The 27,130-nt window shown below is 36.9% G+C and overlaps 1 protein-coding gene across 8 annotated transcripts in view; it reads right to left on the minus strand.

The window, feature by feature from the left end:
• The window catches only part of MECOM (MDS1 and EVI1 complex locus), a 568,251-nt gene that overhangs the window by 35,010 nt on the left and 506,111 nt on the right, over positions 1 to 27,130 (minus strand). For 6 of the 8 annotated variants that reach the window (XM_079921928.1, XM_079921931.1, XM_079921926.1 and 3 more), the window contains 5 exons: positions 25,298 to 25,432; positions 13,104 to 13,206; positions 9,266 to 9,482; positions 3,981 to 4,128; positions 2,517 to 2,673 (listed from right to left, as the gene is read on the minus strand). In XM_079921928.1, coding sequence (XP_079778054.1) covers positions 2,517 to 2,673; positions 3,981 to 4,128; positions 9,266 to 9,482; positions 13,104 to 13,206; positions 25,298 to 25,432 — 760 coding nt within the window. The remainder of the gene's footprint in view (positions 1 to 2,516; positions 2,674 to 3,980; positions 4,129 to 9,265; positions 9,483 to 13,103; positions 13,207 to 25,297; positions 25,433 to 27,130) is intronic. The other 2 variants (XM_079921929.1, XM_079921927.1) reach the window with 1 other exon arrangement.

The following is a 27,130-nucleotide window of genomic DNA, read 5'->3' on the forward strand; positions in this document are numbered from 1 at the left end:
AACAAGAAATAGTAAATAAAATATTGACGGAATTATAAATGTGCACTCTTTAAGAAAGTGACACCTCTCCTCTGGGCATTAAAAGGCGTTGAGAAAAGATCTTGATGGGTATTCAAACAAGGTCTAAGTTTTTGAAAGGTTAGCAATGTTTTACCAAAGAAATTGTTGCTCTCTACACTTCTTTCTAATAGCTGGATAGATTTAAGAAAATCAAGAGTAACAGAGGTGCATCTGACTTTCCTGGTTGTAGGCTCTGTTACACCAACGAATGGTGTTTGTATCAGGTCCCAAGAACACAATCCGGCATGTCTCCTCAGGCAGAGGCTTTGTTTTTCTCACTTGAAGATCTGGCCTGGCCCACCACAAACCACCAGGCCTCCAGGTAAGTGGCTCAATTGATGCTGCAGTCTATACTCTACTGTAATCTTCTCAGTAATAAGGAATTAGCCAGCAGTTAACATTGCATTTTTCTACTTATTAAACAAATTAAAAGGTATTTTGAATATATCCAGCCTATTAGAGCATGTGGTTTCTATTTGGGAAGGCTGGAGGTTTCTGTAAAGGCAGTGAGTAATTGCCTTAGCACTGATGACTCTGGGCTCAAGCCTGGTGGCACACTGTAATAAGAGACAGTTGCCGTAAACACACCAGGGGGGCTAAATCGTGGTGTGTGGCCTTCTGGTGAGAAACAGATATCAACTCTAGGTGAACCTCCTCCACTCCAAAGTCTCCACACCAACTCCTCTTTTGTTCTGAAATTACACGGCTATTATTCACAATTACCCCATGGTCCTCTGTCAGATTTTATATTTGAAGAATGCCATCTGCTATTTAAATTTACCAATAATTGCTGAAAATACATTCATGGGAAATAGTCTGCACAATCTGATTGGAAAGGGACACCCTATAGTGCTTTAAAGCAAAACACTTGATTTCAACACAATTAAAATTCCAGATCCCAGAATTTTAGATGATAGGAATTTCTATTTTCTGACTTTTACTTTAAATAATAAAGAAAGCATTAAATGGGTGATCATAATTCACTGTGGTCAATTCCTCCCTATTTTCCACCAAAACATGAGAAATTTATCAAAATTCATTTCTGAAAAATCAGAAATAAATGAACTATGTATATGTCCGTAGCACTTGCAAGTACATTTTAGGGCATTACGACCTAGAGTCAGGAATGTCTTTTTGAGACAAGAAGTCTAAAATTTCCATTGTATACTTTATTTCCCATGACTTTCAGCAGAGCTTCCTCAAGGGAGATTAGAGAGCACCCTTTTGTTTCTCTGCTAGTCCTCTTTACCCCACCAGGGAACAGAAGAACATATGAGCAAAACAGGATGCTACGGTAAGCTGGAAAGGGAAAGAAAAGCTCTCTTGGTGCTTGGAAACACAAAAGAGGGCTGTGTAAAGGCAAAAAGGAGGAGTGTTAGTCTCTGGCATCTCCACGTTGGCACTGAAAATTAGTTTTTTTTCCATCGGGTCCTGTAGTAGTGTCTCATATACCTACTACAAACCATCGAATATTTGTCAGAGAAACTGTTTTGCAAGGGTTCCCAAGTCAGAGGTTTTGCCAACTCCTGAGTATGTTTCATCCAGTTCTATGCTTATCTGGATCCAAAATCTGTCTTAAATTTTGTAACACAGCTCAGTGAGTCACTGTGTTTATATGCCCAGCCGAGCCATAGATGAAAAGAAGTCCAGAGTCGTTGCCCAGATGGACTAAGAACAACTGATTTTCCATATGAAACATTTCAGCACAATACAGAGAAGAGGGGTGGGTGGACAAGAGAGGCAAATGAGGGCTGAGCTGTACTTGTACCAAAGCGCTCTGTACAAGGATATTCTAAGTAGGTGGTCAGATTGGATGTCCCCTGGAAATACACTGCCCGTAAATCTGCCTTAGTGCCGTGGGTTATAGAAGCAGCATGTCCAGCATCAAAGTGAAAATGTTCTGCTTTTCAAGTAACTGAGAACTACCGATCTGCAACCTGTGATCAGCAACAAAGGGTAGATTAAAGGGCATTTTATCCCACCCGCAACGTACACACACACACACACACACACACACACAGAGTCCTAATAAGCCTCCTTGCCAGGTGGGGTTCTTCTAGGTCTTTCTGATCCAGAACAGGTTTTTCTCACTTAATCTTGTTCAGTGGTATCTGCGATTTGCTGTTTTACAAAGCCACACACATTTTCAGTATGAGACAAATCTCGTTGTCTCTATTAAATTCCACAACCTGGGGAGGCTTCCTTTACATTATTTAACGACTTCTCTACCTGTTACTGATTCCATCTAAAAGAAAACACCCCAGGCATCATAGACAAAACACCATCGATCTGGTTATAAGATTTTCTTGTAATAGAAAATAGCCCAACTGGATGAGACCGTAAATCGCTAATTCAGAGGGCCCCCTCATGGCCATGCGTGGCCCACCCTCCTGATCACAGTGCCTTTTGGATAAGAGACAGTTGCAGGGAGGAGGGCTGGAGTGTGAAAAACTTACAGATAAAGGGCTTCACACTGCTGTGGATGTGCTTGTGTTGTTTGAGGCCTGACGAAGTGGCAAACGTTTTGCCACACTCCGGGCACGCGTGGGCCCGGGCACCAACATGCTGAGAGCGGATGTGCCGCTGAAGGTTGCTAGGGTCCGTGAAAACCTGCTAGGAAATGAGTACTGATTAATCAAGAAACTTAATTCTAGGACACAAGAAAGAAGACCGGGAATAACTCAAGAAGGAGTTTTGTGTATTTGTTTTGTTTGTATTTGTTTACCCAAAAACCGAAAGAAAGTTGTATTTCCAAAGTGTCAGCCTCTCTAGGGTCAGGACTTACAAATTATTCAGTTCTGTATACTTAGCACAAAGTACGCGCTGGTATCAGTTGAACAAAATAATTAGTGGCATTGTCAGAGCATATTCAGGGCTTTTTGATTCTATTTAGAGTGAATGGAGTTGGATAATAAAAATGCAGGCCATGACATTATTAAAAAATGGCGTGCTATTTACACCCTTTAAACAAAGACACACTATGTACAAAATTGGGGGGATTTTGACTAAAGTATCCCAAATCTATTCAAGGAGTTCCCCTAGGGTATAAATTCTAACACAGTGTTTCATTAAGTTACCATCAAGCTAAGATCATTCCTTCGGACATGGTACTAAGAAAACCAACCAAACAAACAACAAACAAACAAAAAAAGAAATAGGAAAAAGAAAAAGCTACCCACACATCAGGGAGCAAAACATCTCTAAAGATAAGGTCGAATGTCCCCATTTCCACTGGCATGAGAAAAGATATTCAAACGTTATGAAAAGTTTTTGGAAAGAGAACTCAATTTTCATGACACCAGGACATCTTTTAGTTAATTGAGAAACATGAAAATTCAATGATGTGAATTGCCGTTCCCGTAGTTCAGAGTTACGGTCAAGGTGAAGGGCTTTCGTTTCACTCTTAACGTTGTTCAGCCCTGGCCACTAAGGCACTACACTTTTAATTAGAACCGAGTCATAATTTATGGTGGGGACTTCGGTGGAAAAACCTGCAAATGTAGGAGTCTCCCATTCTTTCTGAATAGGCATTCAGAAACTTTATGGGATTTCCTCACAAACTGATCTTAAAAGAAATCAGTAATGTGCATTGGATACAATTTTCATTCTCCATAAGGCTATAAAACAACCCCACGCTGGAAAGCCAGTAGCGGAACCAGGAATTTACCAAGGATGTGTGACACTTAGTTCTGGAACTCACCATCAAGCCTTGCTTCCTCCCTTACAAAAATAAAAGGATACCCACTAAGTGTTTCTATACACTGTCCTAATGCCTTGTAGCACACAACACTCCGTCTACTTTTCTCAGGATATTTATAGTTTCCCCTCTCAAGCCTTGTTTTTATATACCGTGGCAAATGATGGATTAAGAGAGAGCAGGATGACACAGAGGGGCCAAGTAGTCTACAAATTCACTGTACCTTGGCACAGTTCTCACATTCATAGTGCTTTCCACTGTCATGTGACATCTGGTGGCGGATTAAATTGGACTTCCAGTTAAATGCCTTAGGACACTGATCACACTTGTATTCCCTCTCTTCAGTATGTGACAACATGTGTTTCTCCAGGCTGTTAAGAGAACAATTGATTTAATAGGACGTGGTGACCAAGAACACATTCATAAACAGAACGTCATTTTATTACTAATCCAACTGGCAATTAAAGAAAGAAGAGGGAAAGGAGTGGAGTCGGAGAAGAAAGAGAGGAAACAGACTTGCAACAGACAGAAGTACGTTTTATGTTCCCTAGACTGTGTCTCTCAGCAATCCAGAGAAGTACCCCTGTTGTTGGGAAATAAATCTGATTCAGTTAGCAGAGTTTAGGTGCCAATTTAGGGGAATGATAAACAACCAGCGATTTGTCCAGTTCTGGATTTGTGACACAGTTCTAGCCGCAACATGTATTGCCGTTACCCACTTAATTCAAACACAAACACTCAAATAGAAAACATTAAGAAAGTGCTTAAGAACATGCAGGAAGCTATTCTATCTACTGTATATAACCCTTACACTCAACAAAGCACTTTTATTCCTACTCAAATCACCATATGGGAAAGTGAGCTGTAAGCTAACTATTCAACAAGCAACTTCCCAATACAACCAATATAATGGATGGTCAGACAGATGGACCAATGAATGAACATGTATGCATATAGATACAGAAGTAGATATAGATAGAAACATTATCTAGAAAAAAAATATATGTATATATATTATAACCTAAGATTATATATATACAACCTATGAATTAGGGAGGAAAGAAAAGTATATCATATTATAAGTGGATGCACTAGTAAAGCCCCTCAAAAGAAAAACAGGGTTAGAATTTTCTCACAAGCATAGCTTCTCTATGTTTTAAAGCTTAGACTATGTTACCTTCTCAAATGTTTCCTTCCCTCTCTAAAATGTGAATATGAAATCTGCATGAATAGAATGAAAAGTAAATATTATAGATAATGGATTACTGTGATATTCAGAAGATGTCTGCAACATTTTTGTTAATTAAACACACACACATAACACATTAGGATACTACTCCCAAATAAAGCAACCAGAGCTCCTCAGAGAAATAGCCTGTTTCAAATGTGAAGCATGAAATACACAAGATGGGCCTTGAACATCTTGTTATGGCAAAAAGCAAGAGAGTTATAGATCATGTCAAAAAAATTAGGGTGCCAACTTGAAGAGACACCCACTGACTAAAGATGGGGAAATTGAAGCATCAGTAAGAGCAATAATCTCATCTTTTAACGATAATGATACTCAGAAACAAACAGAACCTCAGCAGTTACCCCAGGAAGATGCTGAGAAGCCAAATCATTATTCTGAAAACTAGTAAATAAAGGGAAAAACTCATGTACATATCCTGCCTTTCCTATACGAACTGTACTTCAGGGTGAGCAAATAAACAGTGAGGGGAAGTTTCTCTGCATAGAATTAATCCAGATAATAAATAATGAAAGAACAGGGGGAATTAGAATACATTCATTTTGCAGCCCCTAAAGAATGAATGAATCTAGGCAATCCATTATATGCCTCCTGGTGGAAATAAATGATACCATCAATGAGGTATTCTTCCTAAAATACTGAGCCTAAATCTGATCACAGCTTGAGATGTAACCATGAGTATACAGGAAACAGAGGAGATGGAGAAAGACGTTAAACAATACCAAGGGGATATAATCAGCAGAATACAGACTGGAGGAAATGCTACAGGAAAAAACACTCATTATCTTCTGCATATAAACTGTAATGAGAAAGAGGGAGAGAGACTTACTGGCTTTGACTGGGGGAACCTATAAATTAAGAAATATAAGAGGGACGTCAACCAACTGCCATGATGGACCTTATTTTGATCTTAATTCAAACCAGAAAACTCTAAAAATAATGAAATGACTGGGGGGAATTTGAACACCGACTGAATATTTGATAGTATTAAGGAACCATTATTTTTAAAATGAGCTTATGTTTTATAGTCCTTACTTTCTACAGACACATACTGAGCTATTTATGAATAAAATGACATAATGTCCAGGATTTGTTTCAAATAATCCAAAGTGAGTATAGCCGAGACAAGATAGGCCTCGTGTGATAATTACTGAACCTGAGTGTACGGCTGTTACTACACCGCCCTCTCTAGTTTTGTGTGTATTTGAAATCTTCCATAATAAAAAGGTATTAAAAAAAAACTGACTACCAAGCATGTGAGCACTGTTTCTTCCCTATATTTTATTTTTCTGTGAAATGAACACTCTAAGTTTGAGAATCACGTAAGACCTCTGTGTACCTAGAATATGTTATCCAGTGTTTGTACACACCATGTGCGTGGGAGTGTGTGTGAAAAAATGATATGCCCTTTCTCATATCTTGACAAATTAGAAACACCTTTCCATATTTTTCTCCTCCTCAGTTTCCTCCTTCCACTTCTATTCATATTGGCACATGAACTTATTTTTCCTGCCCTATGAGTCAGTCGACTTGGTAATGCTATTCTATTTGAGCACCAGTGGCGATATCTCTGTGAACAAAAGGTACCAGGAGAGTACAGGTGTGTGGAGTCACAAGAATGTCCCTATCTTTATCTACAATATGTAATCCTCTGTTTGTTACACAAGTTGAAATGTTAATCAGAGAGTTAAGAGAAAGATATCAACAATGGCAGTTAACATTGAACTGAGTCAGGGACATCTTCCAAAATCGGTGTACACATTGCTATTCATACTACTGTCTTTAGCAAACTATCAAGGCATGCCATTTTATGACATATATTATATTCCAATATGCATCTCAAATCATAAACTCTGAAACCTAGTGGTAAAAGATTGTCCTATACATTGAGACTTTTTCTTGCCTCCTAACTCCAAGGGTGTGATATTGTTTTAAGAGTATAGTACATACCACAAAAGGGGGAAAAAGATAGCAAAGTAAAGGAAACATCCTCTTTTTTTGCTTCTTCTAATCCAGCATAAAACCCATATTGTTCCATGGAATGATCAGCTGTCAGCTAATCAGTGATAGAAAATAAAAAGGCAAGTGGTTCTTGCAAAAGCAAATGTTCATTGCTTTCATAAACACAGAAGTATCCAGTCAGTCATTAATGAAACTTCACTTTTCATAGAATTTTATCCCAATTTATAGAGCTTTGCTTAGCCTTCTGGGTTCAACCTTTGTTTCTCGACCCCCTTTTTTTTTGGAGGGTGGTATTCTTTTCTTAATATTTTACACAAAAGATACAGAACAGAATAATATATCATGTCAAGAAAGGAATTCTCATTTGTTTAACATATAAAACAATATCAGCTTCAATAAAGTGGAAAATATTCAGGGCACATAGGTTCTGCACTGGCTAAATTATATAACCCAAAATATCACCTGGATGACTGATATCAGGTCGCATAGTGACATGATATATCCATCTGGCTGAGCTACTGAAAAGTGAGTTTTGAGGGTTCATCCAATGCCAGATAATGAGGTTTCCTTATTGTTTTCTACTGAATGTTTGACTGAAGGAGCTAAATCGACAGTTGGTTTTGGCATTAAGTAGCACTGACTCAGGTTTAATCTTATACCTAGTCAGAGTAAGAAGCTTTCTCCACCTAAGAAGTACTGCTATACACAACATTTTAGCGTTCAGTCTGTCCATTTTTGTTTTATAATATGCTGTCCATTATTTTTTATAATAAAATAGAAGGAAATATACTTACTCTCTGGCATCAGAGATATGGCTTTACAGTATAAGTACTTTTCTTACCTGCTGGTATTCAGTAGTAGGTAAGGAAAGTATTTTCATTTTGGTTTTTAATTTGGACACAGTGTATTTAGGAGACATACTTTGATGGTTTTTGATTACAAATCCATGTTTTACCAAACATACATAACAGATTTATTCTCTATGTGGGTTTTTATTAAGTAGTAAAGATAAGTTTAAAGGGTACTGGGAAAACCCTCTTAGCCCCCAAAATGTTTTCTCTCTAATAGCTAGATTAAGCCTGAATTTTCAAAGCTAGACAGATTCATTCTTTTGACTCAGCCTCCTCAAGGAATGGGTTATACTTGATGCCTTTTTGGTCATCTATGCATTAAAATGGAATGAAACCCTTTGCTACGAGAAGAGAGATGCGGGGCAATCAACAGAGGTGAAAGGAGAAAGAGGAAGAGGAGGCACTAAGGAAAGAAAGGAAACAAAAAGGTAAATTAACAGAGGTGAGGTGTCCAAGACAAACTGTGAGTAATTCACGTCCTTGACTAAGGCCGGCTGATATACTCCCATACCCATTTAAACACAGTGTTTTTATGTTCAGTTGAAATTCTGATTATAGGTTCCAGATTTAAAAGCAAAGTAATGAATACAATTACTAAAATTGTTTGTGGACCAAGGCAAAAACCATTAGGTAGAAAAAACAAACACACAAACAAACAAAAAACTTATTAGCTGGTTAAACACCTTTCTGATCTGAAAGACCATTTTGTAGCATAATTATCAATACAGTTTTCAAAACATAGGTTCCAGGGTTGTTGCTTTCTTTAACAGAAATTTTAAAAATGTTCTTGAATTAAATTCAAAGGGCTATGAAAAGTTAATATTATCACTGAAATATGTTTTCGTTTTGTTAAAAATAAGTATTATAGAATTATTTCATTTAGATCATGTTTACTTTTTCCCTTTTTGAAAATTCAATATTTTCTTCACTGAACATGCTTCTCTTATTCTTTTATATATGTGCAGTTTAGATAAATAGTTGAAATTAAATCCATAGATTACACTGATCTATCAAAAGACTACCTATCTTCATTGAGTAAGTACCAGCACAGTCTCTTTTTTATCGTCTAAATGTTTCTAGAGGGTCGCTTTTCTGTTTGGTGTATAATTAGATTAATTAGCATCACTGTTGCCTCCTCTACTCTTGATACCTCCTCTAAGTTACGTTTTACTATAATGTTAAACTTTCAATTGGCAATAACCCTCCTTAAATAATAAAAGTATTATTTTCTATCTGGCATCAAAATAACTAATTCTAACTTCACTGCAAATATTTGACAGGTGAGAATTTCCAGGGGAAAATGATTTCCGAACGTGTGACTAACACATTTGTCCAGCTCATTGCTGTTCCAAATTTCCCATTTGCATCAATTCTGAAAATTCAGCATAAACATTTTACTGTAGAGTAAATAAACACGTTTTTGTAGTGCAACATGCCATGTCTAACCTTTGCAAATCGGGAAACACTTGGTCACATTCCTTACACTCCTGAATTGCATGTATCTCTCGGAGATCATTTTCACTCTCGAGTTTTTGTTGAAAGTCCTCCTCTACCATGGAGAATGCCGAGTGGGGTGTGCTGCATGGGAACTTCTGGTGATCCGCTAGTTCAGCCTTGGACTCAAAGAGCTGGTCACAGTCCTCACAGCGGTATTGCCGTTCTTCTGTGAAAAGAATTCAGGTGTTATCAGAACTAGGTGATCAGGAAGTACCACCACACACTGGCAGTTCTTATCGAATTACGGAAGACATAATAGAAATTATTTGGTTGTCCTTTCCACCACTTCCATTTTAACATGGATTAGAAATAGTAAATGTAGGGACTTCCCTGGCGGTCCAGTGGTTAAGACTCCGCACTTCCACCTCAGGGGACACGGGTTTGATCCCTAGTCGGGGAACTAAGATCCCGAATACCGTGCAGTGTGGCAAAAAAAAAAAGAAAAGAAAAGAAAAAATTAAATGTAAAGAAGCCAGGACAAAGCCTACAACAATAACAGAAGTGATTGCTGTGGCTCCCGTATAGCTTTCTTATCAGATAAAACTTTATGACGAAACCCTTCCAGGGTTTAATATTCACAGGATATTAAAAGTCATAATGACCACTTACTGAGCATCATTATGTCCTCAACCCCGTACATGGATTATTGATATTCCTAAAACCTGACCGTGAGGAATTATATGTCAGATTTGCATCCCAATTTTTAGATGAGGGTAAGGATGCTCAGAGAAGTTCAGTAACCAGTCAGGGATCATAGAGCTAAATGGTTATGTCAGACTTTGAAAACACACCTCTGTTCCATACCCTTCTCGCCGTGCCATGTTACCTGGACGGAACACGGGACAGAGTCCCTATCTGAGCCGTACTTAAACCTGGCTAATATCAATAAACTTGGAAATGCTTTAACATCCGTCATTACTTATAATGTGACACAGCATGATTTTAGCACTTTTCTAGGCTCATTTGTGTTCCCTCAGGGCCAGTGCTAATTGGCATGGCTTTATTAAATAGCCAGCATATCATGCATTTGCACTTTAAATCACTAAGATAAATAAATGGTAATAGTGGGGACCAGAGATAGCAAGGCTATGGAGTGTCAGGGAGTGACGCCATTGTTTCTATTCTTTTTATTGGAATAGCTTTCAGCCCACTCATGAGGCCATACTGTGCACTGATCACACAGATATCATCACAGAAGTCCTGCAAACAGCTCACAATGCTGTAAGACACAAAGGACAGCAACACGATACATCATCCCTGTGTTATAGACCTGCAGCCAGGACCTATATCCAGTTATTCACTGACCGAATGCTTTTGAGGGAATATTTTAGCCACCTACTGAATGTGAGGCATTTTGCTAGGGACTGAATACATAAGAAACCCAAGGAGATACCCATGTGAACAACTAGTGTGATACATCTTATGACAGGTGCATGCACAGGCCTAAATTAGGAGCCCAGAGGAATATACCAAATCCATCTATCCTGAGGAAGAGAGGGTTCAGCAAAGATTTTGTAATGAGGAAGAATCAGCCAGGTGAAGCAGGATGAGGGAAGACATTTCAGGCGGTGGGAATACCACGGACCAATGACGAAGGCAAGAAAGAGCAGGGCAGGCTCGTGGAAAGGCGAAGCTATAGTAAAGTGTGACAGGTTTATAGGGTGCATGTAGGGGAGGAGTGGGCAATGAAGTTAGAGAGGGTAGCAGGTCACTAGGGGCTTTTTAGGTCCATGCGAAGAAGGGTACAGGAAAGCCACTGAAAGTTGGAATGCCCCATTGCAGCTTGAGAAGCCAAGCAGAGAGGTCAAACGGGTCGCTGCTGCTGTGATCCATATACGATACTGGTTCTGTTTAAACTAAACCAATAACAAAGGGGCCAGAAAAGTAAAGAAATTAGTATGTAGATTCAGTAGGGTTTGTCACCTTTGGACTTGGTTAAAGAAGAGGGAGCTATTTTAAAATAAATCACCTCAGCTGTAAGACAGGTTTCTCAATAACATAAACTGGGCAATGGAAACGTTTCCTACAGTTTGTGACACTATTCACATGTTTAAGATGTAAATTTAGGATCTCAGCCACCAGTCTGAAAACAAACAACCTCCAGGCCTATGAAAAGGCACAGGCTTTAGAGACAGCAAGACCTCGGTTTGAATGCTACCACTTTCTAGCCATGTGGTCTTGGCCAATTTACTTAGCCTTATATGGCCTCATTTTCCTACCTGTATAATGGAAATAATTCCTTTCTTACAGGTTTGATCTACGTCTAAAAGACTAAACGAGACACTAAATGGAGAGCATAAAACATCTAGCATACAGTAGGTGTACAATGCATGTGTTTTATTTTCTCTTTTCTAAGAAACATTAAATCCTAGAAGTATGAAATACAAATCACCATGTAAACATTATAAACATTATATTTAACATGTCGGGTATATGTATGGATATGGGTATGACACATTGAAAATGAAAAGCAACCGATGGGTTCCAGAGTGTTGTAAAGGCAGGTAATTTAGGAATGGTAGCCCTAAAAGAAAAATAGTCACCTCCATTCAGGCTTTTTAGAATAGTACAGTAACCATTTATATTAAAAAAGATAATTGTTTGAAAACCTTTTTAGAGCAAACATTCACTGATGAAAGATGCCTTGTACCAGAGACAGCCCAAATTATTATTTTTTTTTATATCATCTGAACACTCCCTGCCGTCAAAGAGCCCTTTCCCACTGGGTCAGCCTCCCCATTCAGGCTCAAATTCTACCAGGCTAGTTAACAAGTCTGGGTTTCTGAGGCCATTGACTTGTCACAGTTTCTAAGAAGAAAACAAGTTCCAAAAGGCTCCTCAAAATACAACTGGTATAATCTACAAAGAGGCAGAATGCAGCTCAGCCAAAGGAGAAAAATGTTCAGGTAAAGAGCCAGCCAATAGTGGTAGCTTTCTTTGCAGGAGCTGCAGATGCAGAGGCTGAGGTTCTCCTGTTTGGAATGCCAGAGAGATGGGAAGTGGAGTCATCCTCACCTCTCACTGGTAACCCTTCCCAGTGGTTCTTCCAACTATAAAAACACTCTAGAGACACCACTAGATTATGCTAAATCAAATCACATTATATGAGGGGAGAGAAACAGGAAAAAGAAAGAGAAGTCTTAAATGCTCATCCCAATGATACAAATCAATACAAATAAAATTTCCTTTCACTCTTACCTGAATATACATCACTAGTAATTATAATTCTTTCATTTAATTATAATTCTTTTTGATCCCCCCTTCTTTAATTTGGAATAGGTCTCTGACAAATACAAATTCCTCTGGCTCTAAAATTTCCTCATCTGTACTTTTCTCCCAATCCTCATGCCTCCAGCCCTCTCCCATATGGTCACGCTGGCTAGGATTTTACTCAAGTAGAAATACTTTTCCCGGTAATAGAACATTAGATGGGGGAAACAACTGCTAGATATACAAAAGCCCAAGACCAAGCTCCCTGAAATGACTTTTGTACAGTGAAAGGACTCTCACTATAGTCTAAGGCATTGACAAAAGGTTGACCTATGTGATGTCCCAGTCCAAATAGCCAAAATTCCTCTGACCTCCATTTCAGAGAAGACCTCTGCCTCCTTTAGCTTCACCGTAACATTAGCCAGATGTCATAGCTACTCTATGAGAAGGAATTTCTTAAACCTGACATTGACTACCCAGGGAAACTAACAAGTACCAAGTGTGACGGACCCTTTGGCATGCTCCATCACAATCTCCAAATGAGGGTGGCGCGGATGGTGGCATGAGTGGTACTAACCGTGGATATCCGGTGCCATAGTGTCATGGGGATAGTCTTCACTCTTCATGAACAGCAGGAGCTCCTCTCCTGGTGCAATGTCTGCAACTACTCTATAAAATATCTTCAAGAGACAATGAAGGGGTGGGGGGAGAGAAAGAGAAGTGAATATTAAGAAAGGGCAAGATATACACTAAGATAACTGTACATTTTCCCGTACCTTAACAAAAATATTCCTTTTTATTTTCATCAAAAGAACTAGCTTTCCTGTTTTATACACTGAGAACTAGCCCTCTGATGACAAATGGAAAGCTGTGACTCTCATGCCAATTCATAAATCTTTTCCAGCTCCCACTTCACAAATCAAATTTTCTTAATGTGAGCCTTGCTGTGTCACATACACCCTATGTAATGTTTAACAAAGAACAATCCCTTCTCTGAATTCCTTACTCTAGGGAGCCACACACATACTCAGAGAGTTGAACGTGTCTTGCGTTATCCAGCAGTGGCCTAGAGAAGACTGGCAGGGGCACAATTACTCCCCTCGAGCATGTTCTCAAAAGTAGCACCTTCTCAACAAGGAGCTTTGAAGGTAATAGGCTGGAGGGACACAACATAAAGAATCATGACAACAAGATCTGTGGAGAACATAGTCAAAGGAGAGCATTTGGTTTTTTAAAAACTGAATCCCTCTTTTACCAATCAAAAGTGCCACTCACGGGCTTCCCTGGTGGCGCAGTGGTTGAGAGTCCGCCTGCCGATGCAGGGGACACGGGTTCGTGCCCCTGCCCGGGAAGATCCCACATGCCACAGAGTGGCTGGGCCCGTGAGCCATGGCCGCTGAGCATGCGCGTCCGGAGCCTGTGCTCCACAACGGGAGAGGCCACAACAGTGAGAGGCCCACGTAGTGCAAAAAAAAAGTGCCACTCACAGGTCCAGGACCTGCCATCATGACCCAGATACCGATCCCACTCTTTGAAAGCAGGCATTATGCCTTCAATTGATTCCTTTACCAGGGTTTGGGGGTGGTGCTTATTCCTCTTACTTTCTAGCAAAATGCTGATGAGAGGAAGGATTTAAGAAATCCATTAATAACTGACTAAAAAGCAGTGGGGCAAGTGTGGAAAAAACCCTGACCTATAATTTCCAAGAGCTGCCTACCTTTCCCCGACCAGCGTGGTTACCCTAGGTAGGTCATTGCCCAATCACCTTGTCTAGGATTCCGGGTTTCTTCATTTATAAAAGCATTTAATTCTGATTTGCAACATATACAAACATCGAATCATTATGTTGTACACCTGAAACTAATATAATGTTATATGTCAATTATATCTCAATATAAAAAGGATTTAATCATGAAAATATTTAAGGTGGCTTTTCTTTTTAACATATTATGTTCTTAGTTTTTAATTCTATTCTAGGATTATTTATTAAACAACGATTCCGTAACCAGATAGAGGTTATGAAAGAAAGAATAAAGTTATACAGTTAACTGGTGAAAATGAGAACAATTACATTCACACACACTCACACACACACACACACACACACACAAATACCACCAAAAGCAACAATGACAACAATAAAACTAGGGATTCAATTCTGTTCAGTCTCGATGCAATGGGGAGAAAAACCACATAACACAAATTGGCACACCCTACTAAGAAATGGGAAGGATCTATTTTGAGAAGACATTGCTCTACCTGTGGTTTCTTACAGGACCACTTATTTCAAACTGAGAAAAGTTGAGTAATTTAACGTTTTATAAGATCAACAGAAATGTGCATAACTTTAATTATATTTATCTGTTTATCTCTTGAAAAGCAGGACATTAAACATAAGTACGTGCCTCTTCATTCCAGTAGGTGGCTCTAAACTCCAATTGTTTATTTTTCTTTAAAAAGACCAGAGCACAAAACTGTGCTAAATTCAGAAAAATAACTCAATGAGGAGTATTTTCTGCTTAGTTTCTTTCCTGTCAAAATAAAATCATTTTTTTCATGCAACAGTAACTTAACCACATGAAGTTGCTTTATAGAAAATAACACCAAACATAAAATGTTGCCCTAATATAATATAACCTAAGATTCTTTATCTCTATCCTTAGATAAAAGCCAGACTATCTTAGGAAAATTACTCTTTGTTATGTGCTGATTGTATAAAAACCAGAGAATTTACAGTTTGTATCTTATTAACCCTAACGTTCACATCTTCCCTTCTCTGGAAGTACACTCAGAGGAATAATTCTGCTCAAAAAGTTACCAGATTAAAAAAAAAAAAAGTGTGCGTTTGCTTTTTCCCCCTAAACTTTCCAGTTAAATGCTTATTAGTGCCCTGTTTCATTCTAGAGTTCTATTTCCCCTTAGAAAACAATAGACTTCTCTCAACAGTTTGAATCACCTCTTCTTTTGGCATCTCTCAAAGGTTTAACTTATTAGCTTCCTTTCCAACAACATGTTGATATTTGAATTGTGACATATTAGAACTTTTCAGTGGCTTCTCGGAAACAGTGATGTTAAAGAGACAATATCCCGAAAGACCATAAAACAGTACAATTGTCGCTTTTGGGGAATGCTGCAGAGACACACATGCCAGATCACTGGAAGAAAGTATTATGATATCATTATTTTCTTTTGAATAATAGAGTCCACTATTAAACATGTCTCTTTTAATTCCATTTTAGATTTACTCAATCCAGTGTGAACAGCCCAAGAAACAAAAGAAAGTGATAGATACACTGTAACTATACATTAGAAAGATAATTCTCTTTGCCGGGACACAGATCACTACTGTAATTTCCCTTTAAGTGTCCAGATTGTCATGTGAAGAATACTGAGTGCATAAAAAATAAAAGACACGGAAGAGCATTGATGTTGGCTTTATTTACTGGAGGTAAAAGGTGATATTCCAGGCCACGAAAGGCAAGGCAAAGCAGAGTGGGTTTTAACTTCAGGGTGTTCTTTTCGATTTTAAGTGAATTTTTATGGTGCTCATGAAACTGAGGTTTGAAAAGAACTGGCAAGAGCCCGAAGTAATGAGGGCAGATTCTGGGCATGCTTCCTCATATCGCAGTAAGAATGTGCCTTGAAGCCCCATCTACCGCCCTTAGAAATCCAGTGCTTTTTTCAAGGTGTTGTTACCACTTGCCATTTCATGATATCTCAACTCTTTGGATTTTACAGAGACTTAAGCAAAATTATGTCTTTGCTCTTATAATTACAATGGTCCCAAAGTGTAATTTGAATGCTTGAATCCAGAGATGTCTACATACAAAGCTGGTTTATGTTCTAGCAATAACAATACACCAGCAGGCGTTTGAGAAGTGAGAGAAGTAGTTTAAATGAAAACATAATGACAATTTGTTGCCTCGAAACAATTATGTGGGGGAAAGATGGAATGTAATGTTGGAGGAATCAAGCCTTTCAGAAAAAAAAGTTATCGCGTCTATGCTTTTATGTTAGAAAATGGGTCTTTCAGCAAATAAAAATATAATAAAGAACGGAAGTGATTTATGTAGCTTCTCCCGCAGGTTTGTCTATTAAGTATGCTTGACCATGATTATAAAAATGTAATCATAACATCTTTAAAATCAGTGTATTCTCAAAATTTCGGCTATATATTGCAGTCCTATGAATTACATGTCATCTGAGTTATGTACCCGAAGCAGAGACATGACTAATATAACCTCTCTGGGTTTTGTGTTAGATAAAAATGGAAGGGAATCAATTCCTCTGTTAAATTCCATAAAAGAGTTAACAGGTCTCTTCCATCAGGAAGTTTTATGGAAAAAGTTATCTGGAACCAAAATAAAAATGTCCTGGATCTGGGATTTTGTGATGAATTCAACTCAAGTATTTGAAGAGGGGCTCAAAATCTCACTTAGAAAAAGTTGGAATGGATACAAAAGGGTTGTAGATTTATTATTTTGCTGTGTGTCTCTCAGAATGCTCTGCTAGAAGGGAGAAGACAATCTCTCCCAATATAAGGTGAAAAATGAGAGGAATGGGGCCTTTTAGTATAAGAAAATAGGATTATATAAGAATTCCATTTTTTAAAAGTCATGATAAATATTTAAAAACTGTGTTAACTCCTTTAGAGTTTTCTATTTGGTAGCTAATACCAAATTCCAGAAACACAACATGTTATGAACATGACCTAACTCTCCATGTATCGGAAACTTTTGAAAATTGAGGTGGTCTTTTCATTTTATCATAGAAAAAATTTAATTTTTCCAATATCTTGCTGGACTCTTTTTAATTTTTCCAGAAAGCTTTATCTCTGTCCTTGTAAGTATGGATATTATATCTAAATCCCTGAATACTTTAATTTATAAGAATAAATATTATAGTAAATGGTTTAATAGATCTTTCTATATTCTTTTATTTTAAAATTTGCCAAAATATCACGCTAGTGAAATTTCTTAATATTTTTTTAAAAATTCTAAAGCACTCAGATATTTGAAGATAAAACTAGAAATCCCTCAAATTGTTCACTTTTACTACTGGTGAAATTCACAGTTTAAGGCATGAGTATATATTATGCATGTATATAGGAATTACTCTAAAAAATAATTATTATTCTTAATTTATTTTAATCAAACCTTGAAATGGTTCCAAATGTCAAAAGGATATCTGTTCAGTTAATATTCATAAGGCTAAGCTAAAGGTAAAAGGCAGTGGTGATGTGGATTTGATTTAGCAAATTTTAGACTGCCAAAATGTATATTTTCATACAACGTTATATATAAGTATACATGTGCTTGGATATATTATATATTTTATATGTGATTTATAAATGTGGCAAAGTATACATTTTAGGGACATTTTAAAATCTGTACAAGATATTAGTAATCTCATATTTTACATATTAATATAAATTAATATTTAACGGCACATGATTAATTCTATTATATATCATATAAGTTATATACAATTATATATTTTATAAATTGCATATTATATGTAATATATGTTATAGATAACTATTTATTATAGACAGTTGGAACCGAAATTAATCACACTTTATTAAATATTCATTTTCTTTTGTCATTTAAGCCCAAGAGGACAGCCACTAAAGAGAGTGTGGACAGTTATAAGCATTCTGATAGCAAAGGTAATAGGCTATAAAAGACTTTCAGATTAATTCTGTTTTGTACTGTCACAGCCTGTGTTCAACCGATTCCTCCATCAAATTGATGATGCTACCATTTGTATTTACAGATGGCAATAATGTGGATTCTTGTTTATTATCCTATAAAGTAGAAAAATCTAGAATCTGTCAGACCAGACTTGCTGTCTAGTTTGCTATGCTTGGATCGATTCAAAGTATTATGCTTGTATTACTGAGACAGAAGAAAAATTCAGTGCACAGAGGGAAAACAAGAAAGAAAGAAAACATCATTTACTTTTAAAAAGATGAATAAGGACTCATTGTTATGAATTCCCATTTATTTTTCCTGGTCAAGCACTGGAAGTTTTATTTATACTTAATAGACTGCATTTGGCATGTCTGAAAATGGCAGAAGTGTGAATTATGAGTGACCTTCAACCTATTCAGGAAGTTGTAATAATTGAAATAATAGAGAAATGTACTCCCTGCAAAACCTGTACCGAGAGACAACTTTTTCAGACTATTGCCGTCTTTTCACTTTGAAGTAGACAGTTGATTTCTTCCTTCCCACCTCCCAACAATCGGCCTGAATGCTTTATTTTCTATAGCTTCATTCAATTTACCAGTCCGAAGGCTAGGAAAAGCTGAATGGAACTTTAATGTTTAGAGTGTGGATAGAAGGGGAGATAAGTGACCATTTGCATGTCTGAACAAAGTCAATATTTGATATGAACACATCTGTCAGTCTTGGTGCTGCAGAGGTAACATCAAGTCCACAGAGACAACGTGTGCATATGTGCTGGCTTTAGGAAACTTGCTCTGGACCCCTGATCTTCCCATAGCAACATGGGAAACCCCTACTCAGGAGGGCAAGAGTGACAAGTTTTTAACCTCTGAAAGAAGGACCCTATTGCACATTCTAATCCTGATTAGTAAGAGATAACTAAAAGTGTCTTCAGCAGGCAGAGAATGATGACAGAATGTAAAGATATTTGTCCAACAGAATGTAAGCATTATCGTGGCCAAGCTTCGCTAAAGCAAACCATCCTTAGTTTCCTTAGTTCCTCCAAAGACATAGTATCCCGAATTTGTCTTTAAGGTAACAGTCTAAAGACTATAAAGTATCAACTGAGAAACGTCAGGTACTGTCTTGCTGTATCTGCTTCCAAAACAAAATTATATGTATCCACTGGCTATTTTCAGAACAAAACTACTAATGAAGGAGAAGTTCTGCCCCACACATTTTTATCTCTTCATTAAGAACATGAAGAGAAAGCCAAGTGTAATTTATTGGATGAAACAAAACAGAAAGGATTGACTGTTGACTCTAGTTTGCAAGAACAGGGCAAGTGATAAAGATACACATTATTATACCTGGAGCCTACAGGGTACCCAGCCTGGAAGCCTTGCAAGTTGTCCTGTTAATTAACCTCTAAGGATCTCTCTACAGACCCCACAAGAAATATTCATTAGACACCTGTCTTTAATGTGGCCATTTTGTCTGACTATATGAAAACTGATCATTCTGAACAGTTTCAGAATGCTTGGAAAGTCAGGAAGCTAAAGATCCTCTTTGGGTTTTTTACTAGACTGGAGGTGTTTCTTGTGTTCTTGACCAACATGTTTTCCTCCTTGACGACTGGCTTGTAATGAATTCTGACAACTATCTTTTTGGTACCATTCCAGAAATAGCTGGAGTCTGGTATGGTTGTGATGCTTTTAGATCTTCCTGAATGAAAAGTGTTGTGTACATGCAAATATTAATTACTTAGAATGTGCAGATCATCTTTTTTCAATTTACGTGGTTTGTGCGTCTTGGTAAAAATTCCTAGTCTGTGTAGTGCGATGGCAGGGTTGTGTGCTGGGCATAATTACATGAGGGAAACTTTTCTGTGGGGAGGGGATGCTATTTGTTTTATCACGTAAATATCAAATGACAGACTATGTCTGAGACAGTTTCATCTTCGGGTGAAGGAAGTAACTTATCAGCCAGACAGCATCCCCCCAAAGTCAGCTTAGGCACCGTTCACAAAGCCAGTCTCTGGGTATTGCCAGCTGGCATTCATCTTAAAACAGCAGAGCATAACTTTGGTATAAAAGTGGAACTTGACTTAAAAGCAAAGCAAAGAAAATGGCCAAAGCCAATAATAATTTTAACATCAAAAGAGGTCATAGAAAATGTGGACAGAAATCCTTGTAAAGGAAGAGCAAATTAACAAATTACCTGACAGTTGACGCAAACATGTTGAAAAAGTAGAGAGAGGCTAAGATACTACATTTTGCTTTTTTGCACAAATTGCATTAATTGAATGATGTAGGCATACATTTTTTTTTCAGTAAAAAGCCAAAGAAAATAACTTGATAACTGAGTCCATAATAAGCCTGCAATAATAATACTGTTATAGTGTCACAGCAGCCTGATAGCACCGCTGACGTGGACCCAGGGAGAGGGAAAGTGGGTGTGCCAGTTCGGCCATGATGGTCCTGGAAGCAGTTAAAACTTTATAAGGTAAAGCACAAACGAGAACAATGCCTGATCCAACTGAAAACACTGTAGCATCTTGCTGCTGTTCCTCAACGACAAGGGAGCTGGCAGAATCCTCTAAGTGAATTCTGACCTTGTATTCTCTGAAGGGCACTCCTTCTTCTAGATCTTATTTCTTCAAAATATACATCGGGCATTAGATAATCTCTTATCAACACATTTTGTTTTCTTCAGAGGGAACAGCAGACTTCTCTTAGTCTACTTACTAAATACCAGCTGTCAAGGGCCTGTTTAAAAATGAAAGGACTTATCACCTTGTGTAAATGACAAGATTAATAATGTCTTGGGTTTCTGAGAACTTTATTCCACTTGTAGACCATGTTAGGGCAGGCCAAGAGCTTGAATGAAATTGCGTTCCTTTCTGTGATGCACACCTATAAAATGTTACCCCAAATCACATGCCCAGATCTTTCTCATTACCATGAGTGGAAAGGTAGGTCTTGTGTAAGTCGAAAAAGTTCACTTACACGAATTGGGCTATAGTGACCTGTCTGATTACAACGAAAATGGTCTCACCATGAAGAAGTGTTAGAGAAAAACTTGTGTCCAGAGAGCTATTTCGTAAGTACACTAAACTTGTGAACATATCCTAGATAAGAACTGGCCTGATGTGAGGTACCTAGGGGTCTGTGGGTCCACTTGCCTTTGATCTAGGTGAAGGGTATAGCAATGTGGAGGTCTGAGGAAACTCATCAAAGGATGGAGGGAAAGGTGGGAGCAGGGTGAGAGCAACTCTAATGCCACATGCTCCCTCCACCCATCAAAATGGGTGTAAAAGTAAGATATCTACAAGACAACGAAGAGAAGGACATCAAAATATCCAGATTTAAAAACAAACACTCAGTAAATCATCTAGGTGTCTGGCCCACTTGACGTTAAACACATGGGTGCTTCCAGATGTAATGAAATCTCTGGATAATTAATAAACCATTTTCATGCTTCCTCTACATATTCGGTCCTCTTGAGGACCTGTTCTGGAAAGAACTTTCATTATCCAATTCTCTGCTTTTCCTTCTGCTCTGATCTACCTCCCAGTGCCAGTTCTGGATCCTCAACCAGGCATAATTCAGACCATTAAAATGTAAAGATACTGACGCATTGTCTGTCTCAGTAAAAATGTCCAGCTAAAGCTTGTGCCGCAGCAGTATAGCTATGTAACACTGTACAAAAACTTTAAGGAATAAGGGGAAACATAATTAGGACTTCAAGGATAAAGAGCCTTGGGTGTTTTTAGTGGATCTACTATTTTATGACTGGAGTGTGACTTAATTTACTAGTGTCTTTGGCGTGGCCTTCTTTTACAAAGATAAATTACCGTAGTTAATACAATATTTTCGGGGGGGATAAGGATATCAGTCAGAAGCTGCAGCTACTTAGAAATTATGGTTTAGCAAGTATGCCAGTGTTTTCAGAATTTCTATCTCCAAAAACATCACTGCAATAATTCTGAAAACATGCAATGAAAAAGACATCTAAAAACAATAAACTCGAGTCTTCTAGGCAGCACTGTCAAGAAAAAAGCTGCCACAAAGCTCACTCTGGCCTGAAAAAAAGAAATCTGCAATAAAATAACTTGCAGAATCTATTGGAAGATTTAAACTCTGAAAAATCCCCTCAGATAAAATGCTTGTAGAGAGGTATTAGGAAAATGTTCATTGAATAGCCTTTGCCTTTAGGATACAAAACAGATTGCACACTTTATCAGCTTTACCTGAAAATCTAAACCTAGGCTGTTTCTAAGTACCTCATCACCCCAAACAAATCAAATACAAGTTTTACCCAAGACAACGTGTTTTGACTGTCCCACTATGATCAAACTGTATTATCACGTTTAGCAGACACATTAATTCTCTTTTGTAGAACTCCTTCACATCATTATAAAACGGATCCAAATTGACTAAACTTGATCTTGAATATTAGAATTTTAAAAAATACATATCTTTGCAAAAGTGAACTATAATTTATACCCTCCTTTTTGTTTTAGGTCATCTTTTCCCTTCTTTGTTGGATGCCCTAATTATTACAATGACTAGCTTGCAGTTGAAAGATTCCCCTGAAATTCTTCATTTTTAAAGCCCAGGACTTCTTTAAAATTCATTTTATAAACTTGAGCTCTATCTAAGAATCAGAGCAAAGAGGAACACTTTTTACAGTTTTTTGTCGCGTGCTTAATTTGCTTTTGTGTGTGCAGGTGAGTTGATGTTGTTAATGCTTAATAATTACTCCTGATCCAGGGTGTCTCTTTATATCTGGATATTAAATAATATGTCACACAGTGGGAGCGTTCATTATGAGATGAGTTGTGCTTATTCACCATTTGGCAGCTCCTATATTCCTCACAGAAAACGGAGTGAAAAAATAGACCCAGAGAATCTCTTTAGTCAGCTCTTTTATCATTGTACCTAGTCCAACATTCACATTTCAAAGCTGCCTGGAATTGCTAGTCTTAATTGGCTTTTAGAAAAGATGCATACATGCTTATAGATGAGTGTGTTTACAATACATGCATACACGATTTTGATGTCTGCTCTCGTTTGTCTTGTCAACTGGGTTGAGTGTGATTGTATGCATATCTGCCTATCACACAAATCTGACTTTTACCTCTGACTTTCCTCTCATCGTTTATGGGTGAACTTACTTGACCATATAATGTCAATTTCACAACTATGTTATTTGATATGTACTCTCTTACCATCTTTGAGTTCTGCCAGCATAATACATAAGTTTAAAATGAGAACTTACAGAAATAATAGTGTATGTCTAATATTGGCCTTTTATGGTTTTCCTGATTAACTATTTTCCCTGATTCTTCAGTTAAAGTATGTAAACATGCTCTTCATTAAGATACAAAACCATCATATCTTCTTTCGAAAGCAATGCATTTTACAATGTGTACCTCAAAAGTAACCATGTGAAAATGATAAATGCCTACTCTAATAAGCAATCTAATTCATACTTAAGAACATCAAAATAGTTTCCTTTTTTAATGAGATCACAATTCCCAAGGACAAGAGTATATTTATTAAAAAATATGAGACCCATAACTATTAAATGAAAAAATGTATTGGCCACAAGTCTCATTCTTCAACCATCTTTTCACTGATCCTACAACAGTTTTATCTGTCTAAGGAAATAGTTCCTGTTGTCAGTAAATATGGATAGCAAATAATTGTTATGATATAATTACATTATTTCATCTTACAGCTGCCTTTTGAGGTCTTCCAGTTCCTTTTTTAGGAAGCATCACACGCACAATTCTCTCATTTACAACACCTATGTAATTCCCACACCTACATATAGTCAGTGCTCAGAAATGTTTGTTGTTGATGGTGACAGTAACTCATATGACGGACTTGGGGTATTTTCTGCTTACGATCAATAGCTAATTTAATAATGTTTTCCTTTGTCAATAATGTCTCTTGTTTTCTTACAACAAAGGGAAAAAACAGTTGATTGGTTTATTATTTTTGATATATGTTGAAGATTTTAAAATGATTCCCATTTAAACCTAATTTTATAATTTACTACCTCTTATACAGTTTAGTCAGTAAAAATTATCTAGTAGCTGGTAAAATGCCAAAGAATAATCTCATAACAATGATTGAAACAGAGTCTTAGACCATATGACGCTAGCATTACTTACCAACTTTCAAATGGAAACATCTAATTTAAACTTTTCTTTTTCTTGGTGGTGATTTTCATAGTAGATTTGCCAAGCAACCATTTTAATATGGTCTTTGAAACATATCTGATTTACACAACCATCGGTTTAAAAGAAATAAATGATGATAATATAACTATATTCTAACTCAACGATGTTTATAAAACAAAAATTAGCAGGTTGAAGTTCTTGTTGTTTTAAGTATTGTCATACTAAGTTACAAGATTCATAACCTCACTTTATTGGGTGCAAAATATGTTTCTTGATATTTTCATGATCTTGTTTCATAGTTATTGTTATTAAAGTTAACCTCACTGCATGAGCCTCCATAAAGCAATTTCCAGCAGTGATACTTTTAAACATTTCACATAAACAACAACAAAAAACTGTTATTTGATTAATCTAAAAGGGTTTCTCGTTTATAATTAGGCAAATCAAATGCATAATCAGACAAGTTCACACGCAGATCATACATATACCACTACCTATTATTTAAAATAAAATCTATATAATATTTCAAGTGTATCACTTCCAATTTCTGCAGAAATTCAATGTTCTTGATTAGTTCAGTACTTTCTATGAATGTCTCCTTATTACGATAGCAAAGGAAAAAAAAGGTAAAGAACAGCTACTAATAAGTAGTATTCAGGTTTTAAATCATTCAGTCATTCCCAGAAAACTAGAGCATTGATGAAGTTTACTAGCACAAAATGAAAAAACTACCCAAAAAAGAAGTACTGAAAATGACTTTATACTGCATCTTATATTTGGGCATTACCTTTCACCATATCGACAAACAGGCCACAAGGGTCTACTGAAGCTCACTGTTATTTTTATTCTTCAGGCTTCACTGATACTTTAGTGCTCTCCAAGAAAGACAAGAAAATCTTTACAACATACCTGATCATTTATCTGGCATGCAACGAGGTTGTGCTGATCATAACAGCCAGCGAACCTGATGTACTTGAGCCAGCTTCCTACATCTGGTTGACTAGCATCTATGCAGAACTTCACATTGCAAAACTCATCTAAGATCTAGAAGGAAGAAGACGAGAACAATCAATTTCCATTATCAGTTCATTCATTAGAATGGTTAATTGCTTGAAAATATTTTATTCAAATGTATGTTTCCTCCTTTGAATCCTTAAGAGAAAAAAAGTCAGACAGCATGCATATTAATAAAGAAGGAATAATAATAAGTTATCTTAGAAGTGGCAATGTACTGCCTTTAAAGGAACAAAGCAATTGTAAATTATCACAAAAAATGATTAGTTGGTTTTAAAAATGCTCGATTCCTTGTTATGAATGAATGAGTGCTATTGCCTTAATTTTATCCCATGTGATTTTTATGAAAAATAATATTGAACAGCATATATTAACATAATATTTCTAAACTATACAAGTCAATATTTTAGGTTCAGATAATCTTCCCTCGTAAGTGTATACTTTCACATTTTTTGCACTTTAAATTAGTGCAGTTTAAAAACTTTAATCCAAATATTGTCAAATTCCTTTTCAGTTTGCATTGCACTACCGTGAAACAAATCACACCCGTAATTGAAGAAGATAATAAGATTTGTCTCACTGATGCTTCCCACCAAACTAAAGAAAAACAAATGAAAATAAATAGTTGGTAAACACTTGTGCAAAATATGTCAACCTAAAGTTTTAGGTAACACATGCCAATGCACATTTCAATTTTATGTTTCATAAGTAAAATACCAAAACTGGCTTGTGAACAAGTAAAAAATATGTAAGAATATTGACATAAATTGCCATCATTATATACGGTTGTGTATGTTAGTGTTGTTATTTTTCATGAGATTTTATGTTTGGCCTATGCTAAATATTAATCACTACTCAGGATACCTATTAAACAAAAATTAAGATGGGAAGTGTCCATTTTTAAGGTCTTGTCTACCGAAAGGAGGCTATTCGGATTCAATAGTAGCAATAATGTTTTATACATCAATATTAAAAGCTGCATAGTTGTTCACCTGATGGTAAATAACTAGAAAGTCTGGTAATGTTAATGTCAATCAGTTAGCGCAAACTTGAGGAAGTTTCCTATCAAAGACTAAACAATATAGTCTAGAACATTAATTGATGAATTAAATAACCCCCTCCCCGCCCCCCCCCCAGAACTCTGCTGTATCTATACCTATAAAAGTTAAAACTAAACACTCGGGTGCATAGACCAAAAGCAATTTTGCACAGAATTCAGGTAATCACCCAGTTGCAGATCCAAGTCATTAACTCACCACAAACTTCAAGAAGAAGCCCAGGACTCTGAGGGCTCTAGTCAAGAGGCATTATGCATAAGCCTTTGGCCATGAGGCAATTAAAGGGCAATAAGTAGTCCCACAATTTTAAAAAGAAAAATTGAAACATAAGATAGGAATAATAATTGACACACACCACACACACACACACACACACACACACACACACACACATACACAATCAAGTCTTTTTCAAGGAGGCCTCTTCGCACCACCACCAACAAAAAGTCTATGTTAAATACCCTCTCTAGTGAGAAGAACAGATTTTAACAATTTCTCATTTATAAAATTACAAACTTTAAGTTGTTTTCTTCAACTTTCAATGCTGAGCAGCTTAAATGGCAACTTGAGATTACCCCCCTCCTCACATGTCTGGAAACATAAATAACATCTGCAACACACACTTTAAAACAGTAAAAGGTTGGGATTGTTGTTTTATTTTTTAGTTTGT

Source organism: Stenella coeruleoalba (assembly GCF_951394435.1).
Source record: "Stenella coeruleoalba genome assembly, chromosome: 5".
Lineage (NCBI taxonomy): Eukaryota > Metazoa > Chordata > Mammalia > Artiodactyla > Delphinidae > Stenella > Stenella coeruleoalba.